At 34.3% G+C, this 21826-nt stretch overlaps 1 protein-coding gene across 6 annotated transcripts in view; it reads left to right on the plus strand.

The window, feature by feature from the left end:
* Window positions 1-21826, plus strand: part of IPO11 (importin 11) — a 214877-nt gene that overhangs the window by 60975 nt on the left and 132076 nt on the right. For all 6 annotated transcript variants that reach the window (XR_007127672.1, XM_047731305.1, XM_047731306.1 and 3 more), the window contains exons 8-16: window positions 1721-1769; window positions 3457-3527; window positions 5700-5892; window positions 6531-6683; window positions 8477-8520; window positions 10151-10241; window positions 13117-13164; window positions 13968-14073; window positions 17170-17296. Coding sequence is in view for 5 of the 6 variants with exons in the window: in XM_047731305.1 (XP_047587261.1) it covers window positions 1721-1769; window positions 3457-3527; window positions 5700-5892; window positions 6531-6683; window positions 8477-8520; window positions 10151-10241; window positions 13117-13164; window positions 13968-14073; window positions 17170-17296 (882 nt within the window). In the remaining variant the exon portion in view is untranslated. The remainder of the gene's footprint in view (window positions 1-1720; window positions 1770-3456; window positions 3528-5699; window positions 5893-6530; window positions 6684-8476; window positions 8521-10150; window positions 10242-13116; window positions 13165-13967; window positions 14074-17169; window positions 17297-21826) is intronic.

Genomic DNA, 21826 nt, shown 5'->3' on the forward strand with positions numbered 1-21826 from the left:
ATATGAAGATGAAATAATGGTGCCTACTTCATTGGATATGTGAGGATTAAGGGAGACAATGATTTTTTTATAAATGTTTCAGCTAATTAAAGTGCTCTATAAATGACCATTTCATGGTTAGAGTTACTGTGTTATTATATAACATAAATCATAAGCTGTAACTTAGTTTATTTGGACTGCAGATTCATCAGCTATCTATAATTCTATAAATTTCTGATTCTCTTGATCACCTTACTAAAGTTGATGACTTTTATGATTTTCTACTTTCCTTGGAGAATCCCAGCTGATAAATTATTTAAAAGGAATAGTGTAAAATTCTTTCTATGTTATCATTACTTTAAGGGATCATTAGACTACTGTATAAATTTAAAATACATATGGGATCTCAATGATCTTATTTTTCCTGTAATGAAACATTTTCCTCTTCCATCACCCTAGGAATTACTTTTTTCGTTAGTTATCATTACTTTTCAGTTATTCTCAACTGTGGTTAGAAAGACTGAAATAGTGTGACAAGTGTAAGATGATGGAATTCCCAAAGGATGAAGCAGTAGAGAAATTGTCATCTTTCGGTTTCCTTATTGAGTTGTACAGTGTATTCCATCATCTTTAAGAAGGAATAAAAGAAGACTGGAAGCACTCTTTTTTTGTTCTACTTTCATTCAGCTTTTGTTTATCACACTGAGAATTCAGAATTCTTCATTTTCTGCCCAAAATGACAGAGAAGAAAATTGACAAGAGGAAGAGGTTTCATAATTTTTACATGAATCAGAAGATGGATGCTCTAGAAAGACTGAGAGCAGCATTCTAGGCCCTGATGGTGATGGTGAAGTTGTCTAAGTGAAATCTTTTTCTGAGTCATCAGATGATGATATCCTTGTTGAATTGTCCCAAACTCAAGAATGGATGAGTGGACAATATATTCCTAAGGACAAAGAGGAAATAACACTATTCTAGTTAGCTACTCATCAGGAAGGCCTTCACCATGTAGCTATTTTGTGCAAAAACCTGGACCATCCTATTTATTACAAGTGCATGTGACATCTTTTATGATGTTTATACACCAAAACTTTTTGATCCCCCAAATCTGTGGTGTTTGAATTCTTAAAAATTTTAATAAAGTTTTTTTTGCTATCTCTTTATATCTGTAAACTTTTTATAACATTTCTTAAAAGACATATTAACAAATAAGAGTTGTTTAGATTTTTACCAGATCATAAATGGTGACACGTCTTCTCTTATATCTGAAGGCTAATAAATTTGATTCTTGGGCTTAAGAACTTCTATTTTAAATAATTAGTACCATTTATTCATATATTCCTGGATTCTGGGATGGAGTAATAAAAACACAGTGAATTTCTCACTTTCAGGGAGTGTACATTCTAGTGGGAGCAGACAGAAAATAGACAAACAGTATGCCTGGGGATTATAAGAGCTGTGAAGAAGAAAATCATTGAAGAGAATAGAGATTATTTAGTTAAACAGAATGCTTAAGTAATGTTTTATTTATTGCAAAGTGATTTAGGTAACTGAAATGAGACATTGAAGAGATGAAATATTATATTTTCTAATGGAAGACTAGTTAATAGTAGAGTATTTTTATTTTATCTCATTTTAACTTTTTAAAATGATGTGATAGATACATTTTAGTATTTTTGAAAAAGTGTAAGGGAGATGTTTACAACAATAAATTGAGACCTTAAAAACTTTTTTTTTCTAGGGTTTTTTACATGGAATATTTGACCGCCTGAAGCAATTTCTGGAATGCAGTAAGTACTCCTTTGATGGTAGATTTTATTTGTAGAATCATTATTCATAATTTTGCTCTGCTTTCATATCTGAAGAGGCTAAACTCTTCCATCTTGATCATTAATCCTCTGAGGTTGAATTGGGAGCTCAGCTTTGTCTTCATACACTGTCTTGTCCTGAGTATTATGGAAATTTTTTTTTTTTTTTAAAGTCTATTTTGTGTCCTGTTTCCTTTGGATACTTTTACTGTTACTTGGATACTTTTACTGTTACTCCTCTTTTCCATGCATACATCCACAGTGGTCATGTATTTAATACTCATTAAATGTAGCTCCTGGGCCACATGCTCCCAAGACTTTATATAGACTGTGTGTGTGTGTGTGTGTGTGTGTGTAGTTCATTTTACATGTGGGTATGGCATAAATTACCTTCAGTGGTACTTTAATTTTATAAATTTCTTGTAGATTAATCTTGGTGGCTTATCTTGAGGACGCTCTGTCATCCACACAAGAGAATTTAGCATTTATATTTGTGTTATGTTATACTTGTGGTCTTGTGGTCTGTTGATTATCCTTTTCCCTGTGATTGTAAGCACCTTTGCTGACCGTGCACACACCTTCAAACACAGAGTACACATACGTGTGCTCGCATGAGCACATAGACGTGTACATCCTCTGTGTGTGTTTACATGTATGTGTACTTGGGGACTTAATAGTGTGAGGAGATATTTTAGTGTACAAACTTTTAGAGAGTTGTTGATTGTTTTATGTCAGTCGTTTTCAGCTTAGTAAAAACATTGTTGAGCCTTAAGCCAGGCACTGTTCTGGGTATTGTACATGCAAAGATGAATAAGACAACTTATATAAAGTAGTTATTTTTATGACAATCGTCATTTTCTCTGGTCACCCTGTGGAGAAGCACAGGGAAGAATAGGAGCCCTCCCTAGAGAGGAGAATGATGTAAATGATGAGATCAATAGGAAGAGTATGATTATAGAGAGTAGTTGATGGGCTGGTGGACACTGTTCTGAATGTACACAATTAATTATGTCAGGGAAATTATCTGAAGAAAATGGTCAGAAAATACAGGAAAAATAATGAGTATGTTACTCTTTTGAGTGCTTTGTTTTTACTAATTTTCCTTTCCTTTTTTTTTTTTTTAAGATTTTATTTATTTATTTGACAGAGATTACAAGTAAGCAGAGAGGCAGGCAGAGAGAGAGAGAGAAGGAAGCAGGCTCCCCGCTGAGCAGAGAGCCCGATGCGGGGCTCGATCCCAGGACCCTGGGATCATGACCTGAGCCGAAGGCAGAGGCTTTAACCCACTGAGCCACCCAGGCGTCCCTGTTTTTACTAATTTTGCTTCTAAATTTCAACTATGACTAACTTTAATTTTGAAAATGTGATTGGTAATTCATGGATAAAATTGCTACTGCCCTTTTACTTTAACATGGGCTCAGTTTATATTTTAGGATTGATTTTGTGAAACATGGTACCAGGGATTACTGTGTCTGTTAAGTGTAATTCTTTTTAAAAAACTTTATGATTAATTTTTTTACAGTTGGGAAAGCACAGTAATGTGTTTATAATGCAAAACATGCAAAAATATATCTGACAGTATTTTTGTGAAAAGTTTTGTCATTGTTTTGATTGTGAATTTATGGAGTATTATAAACTTGTACTAATACTTGAATTGTATTTTTAACAGGTAGAAATATAGGTACAGATAATGTATGTAGAGATAGATTGGAAAAGACCATCATTCTTTTTACTAAAGTGGTAAGTTTTCTTTTTATCTTAAGTTTATGTTTCCTTAAATAAAATACATGTACTCAGATTTATGAAGGAAAATGGTGTGAGCATATGCTTTTTAGTGTAAAGTAACTTACTTTCTGTTTCTAGCAACGTTAAACTGTATTAAAGTATTTAGCATGCATGTTATAATTAAATTTATATGCCATATATCAGTTATAAGTCACTTTGTTGTAAAAAAAAAAATCCTAATAAATATTAGAGAGGTTCATTCCTCTGAAGTTTCTTATTCTCAAGCCTACAGGATAAAAGCAGAGATAAAGAAGGTACCAGTTGCAGCTGGGCAGGAACCGGATCATGTATAACAGGCAGTGTAATATCAAGAAGTCACTGTATTTAGAATGACAGATTATCATCATCAATATCAAACATCTTTTGAATAGAATTAAGTGGGTGCACTGTGCTAGGCAATGTATATAAATTTCTGATAAAACTAAGTTTTATAGAAACTGATTTTTATGAAATTTTGTGCCTGGGGATGGTTGGGAGAAGTACATAGAGTTGGGAAGACCTGGTTTGAGGACTGCCTTGCAGTAAAACCATGATTGAAGACAGGTAGCAGTATCTAAACCTGTAGCCTATTTTGTCTTTTTTCCTGAAGTTCATTGATAGGATTAAGGTCATCTGTTCTCCTGAGAGTGGAGAAAAGGAGTAGAAATGAGCTGTTCTTAATGTCTTTGGTTAAGTATCAGTACCTTTAGTTTCAGTTCTCTTTATTTCCCACAGTTAGGTTTTAAATAGCCTCAACAGCAAAAGCCCATCTAATCTTCCAAGATCCAGCAAGAAATTGACTCAAGTATTTTAAGTTAAAAACCAAAAAAACACAAAGCAAAGTAAAATGACATGATGTGGTTAGTCAGTGGATCTGTGCAGTGCTTATAAATAATTTCATTTATGAAATTCATATTTAAAATGTCTGACTTTATTAAAGCTTTAAAAATTGGAATATTTCAAACATACCTCCAAATAGAATTTAATAACTTTGAGTCCCCTTGAGGTCATCACTTAGCTTTAGGAATTATCAACATATGTTGATAATATGTTGAGGGTTGGCTCTGTTTTATCTGTACACTTCCTCTCCCTCTCCCTCTTTGCTGGTTTTTTAAAAAGCAAATCTCAGATATCCTATAAGTATTATCTGTAAATTTGAATATGTATCTTTAAGTGACTAGGGGTTTAAAATCTAACACGTTTAAAAAGTAGGAATGACTTATCCTCTTTTGAGCCAGTTTTTAGATATTTCTCAAAATTTTTATAGTTGTTTTGTTGGAATCAGGATTTAGTAGTGTCAGTCCTCTTTTGTTGTTGTTGTTGCTATTTATTTGCTGAGGTAATACATAATTTCCTTCTCAGGTTTTTCCTGTTTTGCATTTGGCTCTTTCCATCCTATTGTATCATGTTCCTTTGTCTCTATACCCTTCCTCTTCCCATACTTCTTATAAATTTGTAGTTAGATATAGAGGCTTGATTGTATTCGAACTTTATTTTGTGGAGGAGGGCAAGGATGGCGGGAGTACTTTACAAGAGTATGTGTATTTCATACTGTATCACATTGGGAGATATGGTGTCTGTCTACAATGCTGAGGGAGAGCTTTCCATTATAAGGAACTTTAGCAGCCTTTCCCTGTTAATTATTTTAGAAGCTACCGATGATCATACCTAGATCTGTTATTTGATAAGAGGTTATATAATGATGGCATTCTGTTGTTTTGTTGGCATTAGCCAGATTTCTTTTGTAAAGAAGAAATCTCCCTCATCAACTGTTTGATAATTGAAATGTAGTTTCACTTTTTGCCTTTATTACTTTTTCAAGTCCTGTCTTTTGTATACTTTACACTTTTTGTTTCATATTCGCCCATTGTTACTGAATTAAGTATGAAGTGGATCAATTTTGGACCCTGGACTAGAAATGATAGAAATTTCTTGACATGAGATACCATCTGACATAATCCACATTATAGGGTGTATCCGAAGAAATAAGGTGCACGTGTATTACATGCAAAACTGGATGTACATAGATTGTCCACCAAGGTTCAAATCTTGCCATGTATATATTAGCAAAGTTATAAGATGTATTTATGGATCATTATATTCCCAAATGAACTTGAAGAAAATACATTTTAATTTTTTTCTTTATAGCTTTTGGACTTCTTGGATCAGCATCCGTTTTCATTTACTCCTCTAATTCAGAGATCATTGGAATTTTCTGTAAGCTATGTATTTACGGAAGTTGGTGAAGGCGTTACGTTCGAACGATTCATTGTTCAATGCATGAATCTTATTAAGATGATTGTTAAAAATTATGCTTATAAGCCATCTAAAAATTTTGAAGGTAATGCCTTACTGGCAGCTTTTTCCCCTCATTATTTCAAATGTGAAGTAATTGCTATTTTTATGTATTTGAAATTCATTTATTTAAGTGTGAAAAGTAAAATGTAGCTTGGACATGAACTAGAGATAAGGATTAGAGAGTTTAATATGTGAGTGCCAGCTTTAAAAGCCATGGAATGCTTTAGTAATCTATCTTTTGTAGCATAGTAAAAGATCAGTTGAAGCTTTGGGACGTCAGTAACCACTGCAGTTCATGTTGTAAGCTTTATTTATTTGTACAATTAAAATTTTTCTCTAACTTCAGTGAGGTTACTTTTAGACATTAGAATTCATACATGTGCATGTATACCAAGATGAATGAAGAGTTCTTATAGGAGAAAGACAGACATATGTATCTAAGTCACTCCAATATGGTGTGATAATATAGCGGGATGTAGGCTATAGTGGGAGGACAGCTGCAAGACTGATGTGTGTGGTGTGAATAAAGAACTTTCTTTGAAATTTGCCCTTAAGAAAAATGAAAATTTATACACCACTTTATATTCTCCCTCAAGAGTGTATTTTTAAATTTATTTAAGTTACATAATCCAACTTTGGTAGAATCTTTGTATGATTAACTTGGAAATTTTATTTTTCTAGATAGCAGCCCTGAAACTCTAGAAGCTCATAAGATTAAGATGGCATTCTTCACATATCCCACTTTGACAGAGATATGTAGAAGATTAGTCTCTCATTATTTTCTGCTAACTGAAGAGGAACTAACAATGTGGGAAGAAGACCCCGAAGGCTTTAGTAAGAATCAGTTTTTCAGTTTTTGCCTGGCTTTTCTCCTTCTTCCCTAAATACATATCATCTGTTTGAATGATGAGCATAACAACATTGTATTTTAATATAGCATTTTTGATCTGAGAATCTTGGCTTTTAAAAGTTAACTTGTCCTTTGTTACCTGTTAAATTGAGAAGGAGAAGATGAATGATTTTTTCAAATATATGGAGTTTTCTCCAGAAAGAGACCTTTTAAAATTTTTGGATGTTCCTATGAACATAGATATAGTTTAAAACAAAAATGTAAAATAAACTATCTGTCTCTGTTATCAGGTCAGTTTGTACTTTGTGATTCATTCCATCTTATTTTTTATTAGTAGACATTATTTTTCCAAAAAGAAATTTGGGAAATTTCTGAATTACTAAATAGATCACCTATTTAAATTTTAAGATAAATTTTTTGTTGATTGAAATATTTTTCTAGGAGATCCTTTTTATCCATCGGAATGTTAATAATAGAATAAAAGTATCAAGGTTCTTGCTACAGAAAATCAAGAGATCGTGTGACTAATAAAGTTTCCTGTGTGTGTGAATAGAGTGTCTGTGTGTGAATTACTTAAGCTGTCCTCAGACATAGGCTAGATTTTAGACTCTCCTCATCCCTTTGACTGGGTGACTTTGTGTAGTTCTGTTCATATATTTTCTAAAATTTTAAGAATGCCTGAGATGTTTTGGAAGACTCCTCTTCTCCCTCTTTTTGTTCTTTAAAAATAATTTTAGTTCATGTAGAAAATACAGCATTTTGGGGGCACCTGGGTAGCTCAGTGGATTAAAGCCTCTCTGCCTTCGGCTCAGGTCATGATTCCAGGGTCCTGGATCCAGCTCCGCATCAGGCTCTCTGCTCAGCGGGGATCCTGCTTCCCCCTCTCTCTCTGCCTGCCTCTCTGCCTACTTGTGATCTCTGTCTGTCAAATAAATAAATAAAAATCTTAAAAAAAATACAGCATTATACTCTATGTATCCTATATTGTTTTTGCTTTTTCTCTTAGCTAAAACCTTACGTTTCAAATCACTTTCTTCATGCCATGTGTATAGTAGTATAATATGAAACACTGAATTCCTAGACTTGTAGAAGTCCCTAAAGTATTTTACTTTTTTAAAATTTAACTTTAAATATAGAACATTTTTGGAAATGTTACTAATTATTATAACTTATAAGACATTATTATATTGAATGAAATAATCTTGGGATTATAGTTATATTCGAGTGTGCTCACTGGGTGATATCACATACTCTGGAAGTGACGAGCCCTTTGAGCTTTCTTCCATAGAGAATTTTTTTTTTTTTAATAGTTTTGTGTTTTTTTTTTTTTTTAAGATTTTTTTATTCATTTATTTGACAGAGAGAGATCACAAGCAGGCAGAGAGGCAGGCAGAGAGAGAGGAGGAAGCAGGCTCCCTGCTGAGCAGAGAGCCCGATGCGGGGCTCGATCCCAGGACCCTGAGATCATGACCTGAGCCGAAGGCAGCGGCTTAACCCACTGAGCCACCCAGGCGCCCCTCCATAGAGAATTTTTAATGAAAGTGAGAATGCTTATGTAGGCATTGATGGGAGACTACCATATACAGATGTGATCTATACTGTATAGTAAAGAAATCTATGTAAGGCTTTGTGTTTCCAAGGATTTGCTTTCAGTGTTATGTTTAAAACCATTCATAGAAATAAACTGTCAGTATTTAAAATCTTTGTATTCCAAACTGAGACTTTGGAAACACCATTATTACATGGTGAGAATCATTTGTTGTATTTTTAATTGCAGCAGTGGAAGAAACAGGAGGAGATTCTTGGAAATATAGTTTGAGGGTAAGTATTGATTGAAAAAAAATTGATAGGGAAATGCTTAATGCTTCTATAACTCTTAGTCGAGAGTGATATTTTAAGATTCCAAGTGTTAAACCAGATGAATAGGAAACTATAATTGTAGGCATCTGTATTTGAGAGGAAAGTACTTAATTAAATTATGAACTTTAACCTAAATTTTTGTTGTTGTTTATTTGGGGGGGTTGCAAACTGAATTTTTCTCCCATTTTGCAGTCACATTGATGGGAAAGTAATTATCAGTGCAGAAATAGGAAATGTTTTTGAAAATGAAAACTACTTCTTTTTGGCTAGAATGATTTTTCTCCCCTCAGGTATTTCAGTAATTCTGAAGCTTTTTTTGATGCATATTTCTTGTACCACTGAGTGTGATTCCCAGAGACCAGCCCATTGCTTTTAATTTTAGAATGCTTTCTTAGTCTACATTTTTTGGTGTGGCCAACATTTGAGGAGAATTAATAAAATATAGTCTTTGAACTGTTTTTGTGTGTGAAAAGTTGTGTTTACGTAATTTATACTATTTTTCTAAGAATGTATGTTAATGTTTTTTAGTTTTATAAGCTTATGTAGAAAACCAGCGAGATAGTTAAGTAGAGAAATTATTATTGCTTTAAATTTAAAAAATTAACTGCTTTAATTTTTTAAAACTTTGTTTTATGGAAAATTTCAAACATAGTAAAAAACAGAATAATGTCATGAGCCCTTGTATTCCAAAGCCCCATTTATCAGTTACCAATTCATGGCTAATCGTACTTCATATGAGTACCCCCCCAACCCCAACTTGGATTATTTTGAAGCAAGTATTCGAGGTGACCTGTCATTTCATCTGTACATAATTCAGTATGTATGCAAGGTTTGTTTTAAAACATAAAGCATAACACCTTCAAAATTCATAATTCCTTTGTATTATGAAACATGTGATGGTTTGTTACTTTTAAGAACCAAAATGAACCAGTTTTGTTGTATAGCTAACACTGACTTCTGTTACTGTTTGTTTCTGTTAAAAGAAATAGTATTTGGGGGATGGGAGGGATGGGGTGCCTACATGATGGACATTGGGGAGGGTATGTGCTGTGGTGAGCGAGCGCTATGCATTGTGTAAGACTGATGAATCACAGACCTGTACTCCTGAAACAAATAATACAGTATATGTTTAAAAAAAGAGAGAAAGGAAATACTATTCTACATGGTGAATTGAATTCGCGAGTTGGAGTTGTTACTTACTATGTCATTGCTAAGAGAAATATATAATTTTTAATGAATTAGTTCCTGGACAATCATTTATAGTACTGAATCTGCAATAAATGTGGCTTTAGATTTTTATTTTTTTAACTTAAAGAGTTACTAATTAAAAACGTAAGTTATTTTTTCACTGGAGTTTTACTTTTTGAATGCCTAATGGCAAGTGACTGAAATAGGAATCAAATTATAATTTGATTTTCTACCCCAGTGTATCTTTAACAATTATAATCTACTATATGTAAAAACATCAAGAATTGGAAACATGGTTGGAGTTTTAGATTTTAAGAATGAGTATATTCTTTGCTTTATTATAGAATTGATCAGTACAATATAACATTGTTTTCACTAGAAAATTGGTTTCTTTCCTCTCCAGCCTTGCACTGAAGTACTATTTATAGATATATTCCATGAATATAATCAGACTCTTACTCCTGTACTTCTAGAAATGATGCAGACACTTCAAGGTGAAGTATATTTTATGATACTTTATTAATCCATGTTCAGTTAAAATAGTTTGAGTTCCTGCTTACTATGTGCAGTGCATTTTTTCCTACAACATATAATGGGAATCTGAGGAAGACCTAAATGTATTCTTTTCTGAAGGGATGGCTTTCAGAATAGAGAACAAGAATGGGCAACTGACAAAGGTGGCCTTGAAATAGGCATTGAAGGGGATAGTTGGATTTTGCTCTTATAAACATCCCAGCAGCATAAGCAAAATAGTAGACATTCAAGTATGTTGCCTGGGGAAATGGTCTACCTGGAGCGTGTTGTGAAAGTAGTGGGAGAAAAAGGCAAAATAACAAATGTTATGCTCAGGATGGTGTCAGTGGGAATGGAAAGAAGGTAATGGATTTAAGAGAATGATGATATGAAATTTCTCGCACTTGATCACTGATTGCAGCTTGTGCATAAGTAATTATTATCAGCTGCGATTTATCATTTCTGACTTTTCTGCTATGTTCTAAATTCCAGGAAGGAGGGTAGTGATCACATCTGTTTTGTTCACACATTATTCCCAATGTCTGGTATTCTCAGTAACTGTTTGTTGATTGACTTTTTGTGACTGACTGTACTGAGCGAGAGAGAATGACCGAGGGGCGCTGGGGTGGCTCAGTGGGTTAAGCCTCTGCCTTTGGCTCAGGTCATGATCTCAGGGTCCTGGGATCGAGCCCCGCATTGGGCTCTCTGCTCAGCGGGGAGCCTGCTTCCTTCTCTCTTTCTGCCTAACTCTCTGTCTACTTGTAATTCTCTCAAATAAATAAATAAAATCTTAAAAAGAAAAAAAAAAAAAAAAGAGAGAGAGAGAGAGTGACCAGACATGATCATAAACTATGGTCTTAATGACAGGGTGGCTGTTATCAGTAGTGGTTGGAGATAGAGTGTGTGTGTAAAGGGCCTTGGGAGAAGAAAAGCAAGTTTAAGGATGGAACTCGAGATTATCACCTTCAGGCATATGAAAAGATGAAGGTCGTGCAGAAAAGCCAGGTGAGAGACTCTTGTAGAGGTGTGAGGAACAATATGGGAGTGGATCCTGGAGAGAAGAGCATGTTATTAAAAGTGTCCCGTGATGGAAGAGGCAGAAGGCAATGGAATCTTCTGAGACAGTATTTGAAATGTTGGGGCAGAAATTACATTGTAAGTGACCAAGGATTGAGCAGATGATGATCTAAGAAAATAATAGCAAGAGAAGCTTCTGTAGGGAAGGAGATGCCTGATCTAGTTTGTGGTAGTGAGTGGGCAGCTCACTTTTCAGGCTTTTGTTCTCTGAAAAACCCAGAGTGTTCTTAAATTATAAACCAAGGGAAAAAACTGTCAGGTTTTACTTTGTTCATCTGTGAAGGTAATTTGAGTGTTACTTGAATTTTCATATGGATTGATTTCTAAGATACAGTTAATTATTAATTTCTTCATGTAGGATTATTGATTCTTACAGTTGATAATACTTGGACTGCCTCGGTTACTTTTTCTTTTGAGTTTAGAACATCATTTCCATTTTCTTCTATGTGTCTGTTATTTTTTTAAACCACTGTAGGAAAGTGGATAAGCTAGTTAGGTTACACTCTGATAAGTTGTGTGGTGGTAAGGATTTCAGTGGTTTCAGAGTTTAGTTTTTTTTCCAGTTATGGAGCAGTTGGTTTATTTGGGTTGTACTTAATCTTAGACTAGTGAGCTTAAGAATTCATATTTAACAGCAGAAGAGTGCTCTGATAAACTCGCTAGACATCTTTCTATTCTAAAGAAATAGACTTTCTAAGCAAACTGTGTTTTTCATGGCTTAATGACACTCTCCTCTCTGGACAGTGGTAGGAGACAGCCAACTTTTTGTTCAGAAGTTCCCACCTGACGTGATAGCTTTTCCTTCCTGTCTGCACTTTTTCTTTTGTTGTCATCTTTTCATGTACTGTCATGACCTGATTTGTTTATTATGTCAGAGTTTCTTGTGTGAATGACCTTTGCTGTTCCTTTTTTGTTGGCTTGTTTTTCTTTTGTGGGATTCATCTTTTTATTTTTTCTTTTAAGAATTCTCTTTTAAATCAGGGTATATAAGGTATTATACACTAGTTAGCAGTTTGTGGCATATATATATATATATATATATATATATATATTTTTTTTTTTTTTTTTTTTTTTTTTATCTGACAGAGAGAGATCACAAGTAGGCAGAGAGGCAGGCAGAGAGAGAGGAAGGGAAGCAGGCTTCCCGCTGAGCAGCGAGCCCGACTCGGGACTCGATCCCAGGACTCTGGGATCATGACCCGAGCCGAAGGCAGCGGCCTAACCCACTGAGCCACCCAGGCGCCCAATGTGGCATATATTTTTTTGGATTGTTGCTTGACATGACATTTTCAAATAAGTTATAATGATTTTTAAAATTGTAATATGGCTTTAACGAAACAAGATGGGATTGGGAGAGAGACAAACCATAAGAGACTCTTAATCTCACAAAACAAACTGAGGGTTGCCGTGGGGAGGGGGGTAGGGAGAGGGTGGTGGGGTTATGGACGTTGGGGAGGATATGTGCTATGGTGAGTGCTGTGAATCGTGTAAACCTGGCGATTCACAGACCTGTACCCCTGGGGCTAATAATACATTATATGTTTATTAAAAAAATTTAAAAAATTATTTAAAAAATTGTAATATGGCTTTACATCTTGCATCTGTGCTCTCTAATGGTGATGATAACAAAATCTAGGCTTTCCCTTTGTACCTATATGTGTATTTAATATCATGAAAGTTATTATATGAAACCGAAGTGATAAACTCGTAAATGGAGTTGAAATAAAATATTTTTTAAAAACTAGTTTTATTTACCTTTACTGATACTTATGTTTTCAGGGCCCACTAATGTGGAAGATATGAATGCACTATTAATCAAAGATGCTGGTATGTTAAACTAAACTGATTTAGAAATATTATTTCTTCAGTAATAAATATTTGGTATGTTTGCTTTATGGCAGTGTTAGGCTGGGAGATTGGGTTATAGGAGTACCTAAAATATAGGAACTGTTTGGTGGGGGAGACAACCAAGTAAGCAGACAATTGATTATACATATTATCAGCTGATTAATGTTAAAATAGGTGGCAATTAGGTAGTGCACTGGAAAACCACAAGGTGGTTTGGGTGTGCCTAGGGAAAGGCCCCTAGAGAAGTATAGTATGAGAATACCAGGATCAATGGGAGTTAACAAGGGGAGGGGCTGTGTGAGAAGAGGGTTCCTGGCAGAGGCAGCAGTATGTACAGAAATTTGAAGGGAAGAGGAGCAAGCCCAGCTAAGTGTTGAACTGGGAGTAAAATTTTGGTTTATTTGGAACATAGAGTGTAAAGGGTTATGGTGAGAGACGAGGCTGGAGAGAGGGAGGTAGGGACCAGATCATAAAGTATTGTGTCCATTTAGAAGTGGATGTTATTTTATAATTTTTAAAATTTGACTTGAATGTATTTGAATGAATGTAGTTTTCTGTTTGAAAGCACTAAGGAATATTTAGGAAAAACAGTGTAAAGTAGCTTACATAATGATTCTAAAATGTCTATTTAAATAATTTCTCTGATTAACATTGTGAATTTCCCTTTATTAGCATTTTACATGTTTTAAAGTAGTCCCTAAGGATTAGTTTCTTATATAAGATACTTAACTTTGGGCCCAGCATCTGAAATTTAAATTCTTTTTCTCAAATCTTCTTTGTAGTGTATAATGCTGTTGGATTAGCGGCTTATGAGCTGTTTGACAGTGTTGATTTTGATCAGTGGTTTAAAAACCAACTTCTTCCAGAATTACAAGTCATTCATAATAGGCAAGTATAAAACTTTGTGTTAATAATATACTTAATTTGCCTTACTAATTTTGTGATGAAGATAGGAAGGCATTAAAATTGCTTAAAATTTTTAAAAAGTTGGAGCATCTGGGTGGCTCAGTGGGTTGGGCTTCTGCCTTCAGCTCAGGTCATGATCTCAAGGTCCTGGGATCGAGTCCCGCATCCAGCTCTCTGCTCGGTGGGGAGCCTGCTTCCTCCTCTCTCTCTCTTTCTGCCTACTTGTGATCTCTATCTGTCAAATAAATAAATAAAATCTTAAAAAAAAACCCAACTTTTAAAAAGTTATAGTATGATTTAGCTAATCATAGCAGTTTAGAATAAGACTTGTGACTCTTAGATTTGAAAAATAAAGTTGGTTTCATTTTTTTACTTCCAATGTGAATTGTAACATGTATGGCGTATTTGGCATTAGATAAGATAATTTGCAGGAGGAAATTTTATACAAAGATAAGGAAGGATGGAGATCTCTAGATTCTAGAAGAAATGTGTACACAAGAAAGCCAACTTTATTTGTGTAGAAAGTTGGTACGGGTAAACCTGTTGTAAGAAATAGTCTCACACAAATAATAGCTGTGAAGGGTGACCGACTGAATGCCTTGGGATCACACATAGCCTAATGCAAGTCTGGGAGAGGGTAGATGGGTTGGAGAGACGCGATGGCAGAAAGCATTTGGTTGCACCTTAGACTTATATTGGCTTACTCCATTCAGTAGTACAGAGTTGTTTGATGTAGGACTTTTCCCAGTTCTTGAGTTTCACATACTTTTAAAAAGCAGTTGACTGATTTTAGGTACTGAATGGCTGAAATGGAAGGGTAAAGGTCTTTCGTAGTTTTTGTAATTTTTTTCTTAGTTTAGAATTAGAGACTTAACAATTCCAAGAGACTGTGTTCTTGTTTTGAATTGTGCATTTCTATTGATTCATTTCTGTTATGCACCTATCAGAAAGCCTAGCATGTAGTCATAGATCAGGTAACATTTTTTTGACATTAATGTATGAAAAGAAGGCTTCTATATAAATCTTGAGAGGTGTGCAGTTGTAGAGTTGGAGATGATTTAAAAGTGATTTTCACCCTTCTAAAACCCGTATTACTCTATATGTTAACTGAGAATTTAAATAAAAACTTGAAATTAAAAAAAAAAAGAAATAAAATATTTTGGACTCGTAAAGAGCTAGCTATCTGTTCCCTCAGCAAGTATTTTCAGTTGGCCGTGAATTTGCTATGTCCTGTAAAGTCTGTGGTGAGTAATTGGGCTGTGTGACTCTGCCCGTAGGAAGTGAGAGAGCCTTTGATGTAGAGAAGACCTCCATTAGGTGACCACATGGCCCTTTAGTGGGAGCACATTATGTGGTTTGATTGTCCTTAAATCCTGCAGGCTGTTTATTCTCCATCCGTGTTGTCTAGTACAGTTGCTGCTATATATGGCTGTTGAGTGCTTGGATTGTACTTAATGCAACTGAGGAAATCACTTTAATTTTAATTAACTAAAATTTAAATCGAAAAACTGAAGAGTATAAAATATGTATTGATTCCATGTTGAAATGGTATTTTGCATATATTGAGATGAATAAAAATGTTAAAATTTCACCTGCTTTTTACTTATTTTAATGTGGGTACTAACAGATTTCAAATTGTGTATTTGTCTTGCATTATGTTTCTTCTGGACTGAGCTGATCTAGACCAGTGTTTCTCAAAGTTTAATGTGTGTATGAATCTCTCGATGGTCTGCTTAAGATACATGTTCTGATTTAGGTGATGTGTTAGGGTCTGGGTCAGACTGTATGATTCATCATGCATCCAGGAAAATGATGCTGCTGGTCCAGGGAGCACATTTGGAGGGACAAACTATCCCCTGATTTTAACTCTGCCCAGAAGTGACTGTCGTCTAAGAGTACTTAAGATTTGACCTTTCTGAGCTTCGTTCTCTTTATCTGGAGTGGAATGTTGAATGTGGCAATCTCAGAGATCTGAGATTGGTTCAGAATTGGTGGTTCTGTGGGTTCTCCACTACATTCTATACAAGTCTCATTTACTTCCACCTCTGTGACTTTGTTTAAACAGTCCCAGTTCCTGGAAATGGCAGTTTTTCAGTTTTCTGCCCCAGATACTCTTTATCTTAAAGGCTATTCAAATCTAATTTCTTCCTACTCACACTTCTCTATTCCTTTTCTGAAATCCTATAACTTTGCATTCTTTAATTCTTTTAGGTGAGAAACTTTTTGAGGGTGGGGAGGGAGTACTTAAACATTGTTTCATCTTTAATGAACAGTTCTTTCTATGTGCTTCATCATCTTATAGTTTTGTAATTTTCTAAAAATGTGGAATATTCATTAGCTTATTCCATTTGTATCCTGAAACAATTATCATCTCACTACTAAAAATTATATAGTATCAAGAAGAGACTTTGGGTTGGAATTCTTATACATAGTTGTTTATAGCTTTGTGGGTTTTTTTCTCCTTGCCTAAAGAAACTTCATTGCCTTTAGCAAAGACGGGTCATAGAGAAACAAATGTGTATACATGTTACTGCAGAGGTTTACAGCTTTTAAAATGTAAGTCATTATTTTGATAATATGAGTCACATTTTATAATAGGGCACTTTAAAATTAGAGAATTTACCCAATATCAGTGTAGGTTTATGTGAGTATGTAAATGTAGAAATCTCTCACAGTATTCTGGGATATAATCTTTGTAAGATAAACATTTGGATTTGGAAAATTGAGTACAGGAATTCCTTTATTGTTACTCTTTGGGGGCCTCTTCAGCCTTAGGGTTTGGGACATTAGCTACTTAGGCTTTTTTAGATTAACTGTTTTTGGTTACTTGAGGAACAGAAATAGACTTGTTTTTGTGTACATATTTATGTTATGGTTCTTAAATATAAAATAATTAGATTTACAGTAATTTGTTAATATTTATACTGTGGTATGTTTAGAAGTAGCTTTTTTATGCTTTTATATAAAAATAGAGATTGTTTCTTTACTATATTTAAAATTTAAATGATGAAATATACTAAATGAAATAGGCTTTGTAAAATACTTACCATTTAAATTTCATGATTTTTCCTTACCCAGGTATAAGCCATTGCGACGCAGGGTGATTTGGCTCATCGGTCAGTGGATTTCTGTGAAATTCAAGTCTGACTTAAGACCCATGTTATATGAGGCAATTTGTAATTTGCTTCAAGATCAAGACTTAGTGGTATGTCCCTTAAATGTTTTAAGACTTTTTTTTTTTAATGAGTTTAACCTATGTTAAACTTCAAATTCACACATGGTTTTTGTATCTTTAGAATGTTGGTGGCCTTTCACTGTTGTAGCTGTTCCTTGGTGTGAGGGAAGGAAGTCCTTTGATTATTCTGTGCTCTTCCCATCATTAATCAATGAAAAAAAATTAAGCTGTACCATTCTAAAATTTATAATTTTTTAGTAAGAATAAAGGAAGATTGTGTTTTAAGATCCTTTTATGGCTTACTTGCTTTTTTCTTAATTCAGGATAGATTTTGTCGTTCTCATGTTTGGGGTTGCACCACAATCACTTTTATCCTTATTGTTGTTGATTCTTCTTTGTCCCTCATTTTTGGAGGGTTTTTTGGTGTGTATATGTGTTTGTTTGTTTTTTTTAACCTTTGGAATTATTTCTTGTCAGGCTTTTTATTTATAGTGTTGATATATTATTTTTTATTTTTTTGTTACTAAAAACTTGATAATGGTTTCTTTGTTGCTTTATTCCCTTAAAAGCAGTAGGTTTGCTGCTTTAATACTTAGGTCAGTTACTTAAATAGTTGTTTTTATTTGTCTTTTAAGAAGGTCCACATTGTGTAGAATGGTCTTTTTCCTCCCCTACTGGTGCTTTATTTTATGCTTGAGTGAATATATTCATGACCTACTATACATTTTCTTTGTCTTGGGCTTAGATCTGACTCTAGCAGTCTTGAAAAGATTGGGTTTAGTTGTCTTTTCCTGGGTTTCAAATTATTTTTATGTAAAATTAAGTGATTGTGTCATGCCCCCCCCACCCCCCCGCCGCCCCCGGGTTAGGCAAGGATCTTGTTTAATCATTTCTTGATACTCTCCTTTTAAAAAATTTAACCCTGTTCTTTAGCAAAGGCTTTTTCGTTTTCACATGTATACAATGGTAACATAAACTCCTTTTAATGTTCAGTGAAGGAAAACATAATTGGGTAAACCTGTTTTAGAAGTTCAATATATTCCAAATGCAAAGAACTAATCTTTGGATTTTTTAACTTCAGCATTATCTACTTTGTGTAAATAATTGAGAATTTACTCTAAATATCATGTCGTAATTATTCAGTATTTTAAGCATGGGAAATTACAAGGGAATCCATCCAGGTTTATTTTACCATGTAAATTCTTAGTTTATTAATAAAACCTAGCTGTTTCTGAGATTAGTATTTGCTGGACTGAATTTACATTGGTAATAGCTTTAAAATAAACTATAAGATTTGAATTCTTATTTTCTCATTTGGAAACATTATCTGCTCTCTGTCATATGTATCAGAGAGAAGACATTAAATGTTTTATGGAGGTGTTACAGAAGGATTAAATTTCAGCTAATTTTCTTTGGGAAATAGAGAAATTTTTTGGATCTTGTACTCATTTTTAATGAACTAATTTAGAGAGAAATAAAGAGAAAAATGATTTATTTAGTTCTACACTTTAAAAGTAGATCATTGGGTGCCTGGGTGGCTCAGTGGGTTGGGCCTCTGCCTTTGGCTCAGGTCATAATCTTGGGGTCCTAAGATTGAGCCCCACGTCGGGCTCTCTGCTCGGCGGGGAGCCTGCTTCACCCCCTTGCCCGCCGGCCTCTCTGCCTACTTGTAATCTCTCTCTGTCAAATAAATAAATAAAAATCTTAAAAAAAATAAAAGTAATCACTAATCATATATGAACATGTGTTAGTGGAGCAAAAGTGTTTCATGGCCAGGTGATTTGGAAAACACTGGACTAAATATTCCAGTAGTCCTCTTACTTCAGGACTGATCAGAAACTTTAAAATGTTCATTTGCCTTGTGACCATCCAAGATGATAATATGGGAATATCCATGGGATACACTTGGTGTATGGAAATGGTACTGTAGATTAAGCTGTTGCCCTTTTCCTGTATATCTTCTAGTGAGTTCCTCTCATTTTTACATCTTCCTACAGTTGTTTTATCCTGCCACCATTATTTTGTTATTACTTCTTAAGACTGTGTTTTAGTAAGGTACCACGTTAATGTTGAACACTTTGGCCTCTTGGTGTATATAGGATACACTACTTTAATTTCAGCTTGTGAGAAATGCTGGCTAATGAGGGAAGATACTTCATACATATTGACAGCAGGGTACAAACATATAGACATATATACATACATGTACACGTGCACGTGTGGATAGATAGGTAGTTAGGTAGATAGATACTCATGTATCTGAATGCTCTCTGGCTTACAGAATCTATATTCTCTTGCTTGAGTGTTGCTGTTAAAAGAGTTGAGAGATTTAATCTTGAGCAACTGTGGTTGTCTGTGTGGCTTCCAAATGTTTTGGCCATGTTATTATAAGACTGGCTATGACAAAGTAGATAAAGTGTAGCAACTAGAGAAAGCAACTTCTTTAGACAGTATAGGACCCCATAAATCTTAGAATACCAGAGGCCACTAGGTGGAGTACATCTCTCTCTGATAGTTGCATGACAGTTTGACATTATCATTTGATCTGGGGGAATATAATGCAAATTGAGTAACTTTTTTTGCTTTAGGTGAAATACTTAACTTTTCCTCATTGTTTAACAGTTTGACTTGTTAGAGATAGCCAGATTTTATGAACTAAAACTTGAAGTAGGCATAATGAATAAGCATTTATAGTGCTGCAATATTTGGAAACTTTTTGTAATAAATGTCAGGAAAATTTGGTAAGGTTTAAGATAATTGTTACTTCAGAATTTTTTACGTCCGAGCTTATTTATTTATTTTTTTTTAAAGATTTTATTTATTTATTTGACAGAGAGAGATCACAAGTAGGCAGAGAGGCAGGCAGAGAGAGAGGAAGGGAAGCAGGCTTCCTGCTGAGCAGCGAGCCCGATGCGGGACTCGATCCCAGGACTCTGGGACCATGACCTGAGCCGAAGGCAGCGGCTTCACCCACTGAGCCACCCAGGCGCCCATCCGAGCTTATTTTTGATTCATACTTAAAAAGAGGAGGCTTTTAACTTTGTAATCTTTTAAGAGTTAAGAACTGTATCAAAGGAAAGGAAAAATTAAGTGACTAATGTAACAAGCACCTATATGCTCACTTCCTGGTGTCTATATTCTCATTGTAGTAATTTTCCATACATATTCCAAATATTTAAAAAAATAAGTCCCTCCAAATGCAGTTGAATCTGTCTTCCCACTCTCATTCTTTTGTGTTTTTGAGGAAAGGTTTTTAATTTTATTGCAATCAGATTTCTGTTTTGTTCTTTTTGTTCATTGTTAATCCATTTCTTTACCCTTATTTCTTTATCTAGAATTTATTTTTGAATGTGATAGAAACTGTGGTTCCATTTTTTTTTTTTATAAGGATAACAGTGCTATAGTATGGTATTACTGTAGTGCTATTCACTGTAATGAACTGGAGTGACTACATTTAGGAGACCTTCTCTTTGTATTACCCCAAATGATTACTAACCAGAATATTTGATTAATATACTGGCCTTTTTTGATTTTTAAGGCTTTTGAGCCAGTTTCGTCTTTAAATTTTAGAAATTATAAAATTTTTTGGTAAGTTTTACTTCAGGTATTTATGCAACCTTTAACACCATTAGCAGTAAGCTACTAAAAAATTAGTGTTGGTATATTCTTTCACCCTTGTAAAAGGCTATATGAAACGTGAATTGTGGTACAACCAGAGGATTTATAGTTTGGAAGTACGCCGTGATGGGGTTGTCTCTCAAGCAAAGAAATGGACATTTTTATGGCAGGCTAACTACCAGTGTAGAAATAATGAATTTCCAAGATGGAAAGGCAGTTAATGGCCTTAAGAATGGACTTTTAGTGGCATGTACAGAACAGCAGCAAACCCTGAGTGTACAATGGGAGGTACGGCGGGGATTGGGCAGACATACTTTAAGGGTGCATTGAAATTCTTTCCATTCTTGTGCCTTTTATGGGTCTCCCATTTCAATCACTCATTCTCTCTTACCATTTTGATTTTGTTTCTTCATTTTCCCATTCTTTATGTGTCTCAGAAACCCTGCCAGAGATTTTAAACTCTGGGGTAGTCTGTGTCTTCACAGAATGAATTCTGAATTCAATTACAGTCAGTAGATATAATTTCCAAAGGAAACATCAACAAAAATCTGCGTTTGAGATATCAAATTATTAAGCCACTCTAAAACCAGGAAGAAAGGAAACTTTAGTAAGCTTCCGCTAGTCAGTTTCAGGTTTATACCCCTATGTCTGGTACTTAGAATATATGAAAATGAGCTTTACACCTGAAACTACACTTGAAACAATGTTATGTGTCAGTTATATCTCAATTTTTCAAAAAATTTTTCAAAAAATAAGACTAAGAATTTTTTTTCTTAAAAGGAGATAAATAAATTGAATATGATTTTTATCCTTTCAAGAAACTTACTTTAGACATGTATTTCAGGAGAAATATATCAAATAGTATAATCGACTGATCTTGACTTTTTTGTGGAAGAGAGCAAAAAAAATAAGCATACTAATAGCAAGTAATAATAGTACAAA

The sequence above is a fragment of the Lutra lutra genome, chromosome 5 (genome assembly GCF_902655055.1).
Source record: "Lutra lutra chromosome 5, mLutLut1.2, whole genome shotgun sequence".
NCBI lineage: Eukaryota > Metazoa > Chordata > Mammalia > Carnivora > Mustelidae > Lutra > Lutra lutra.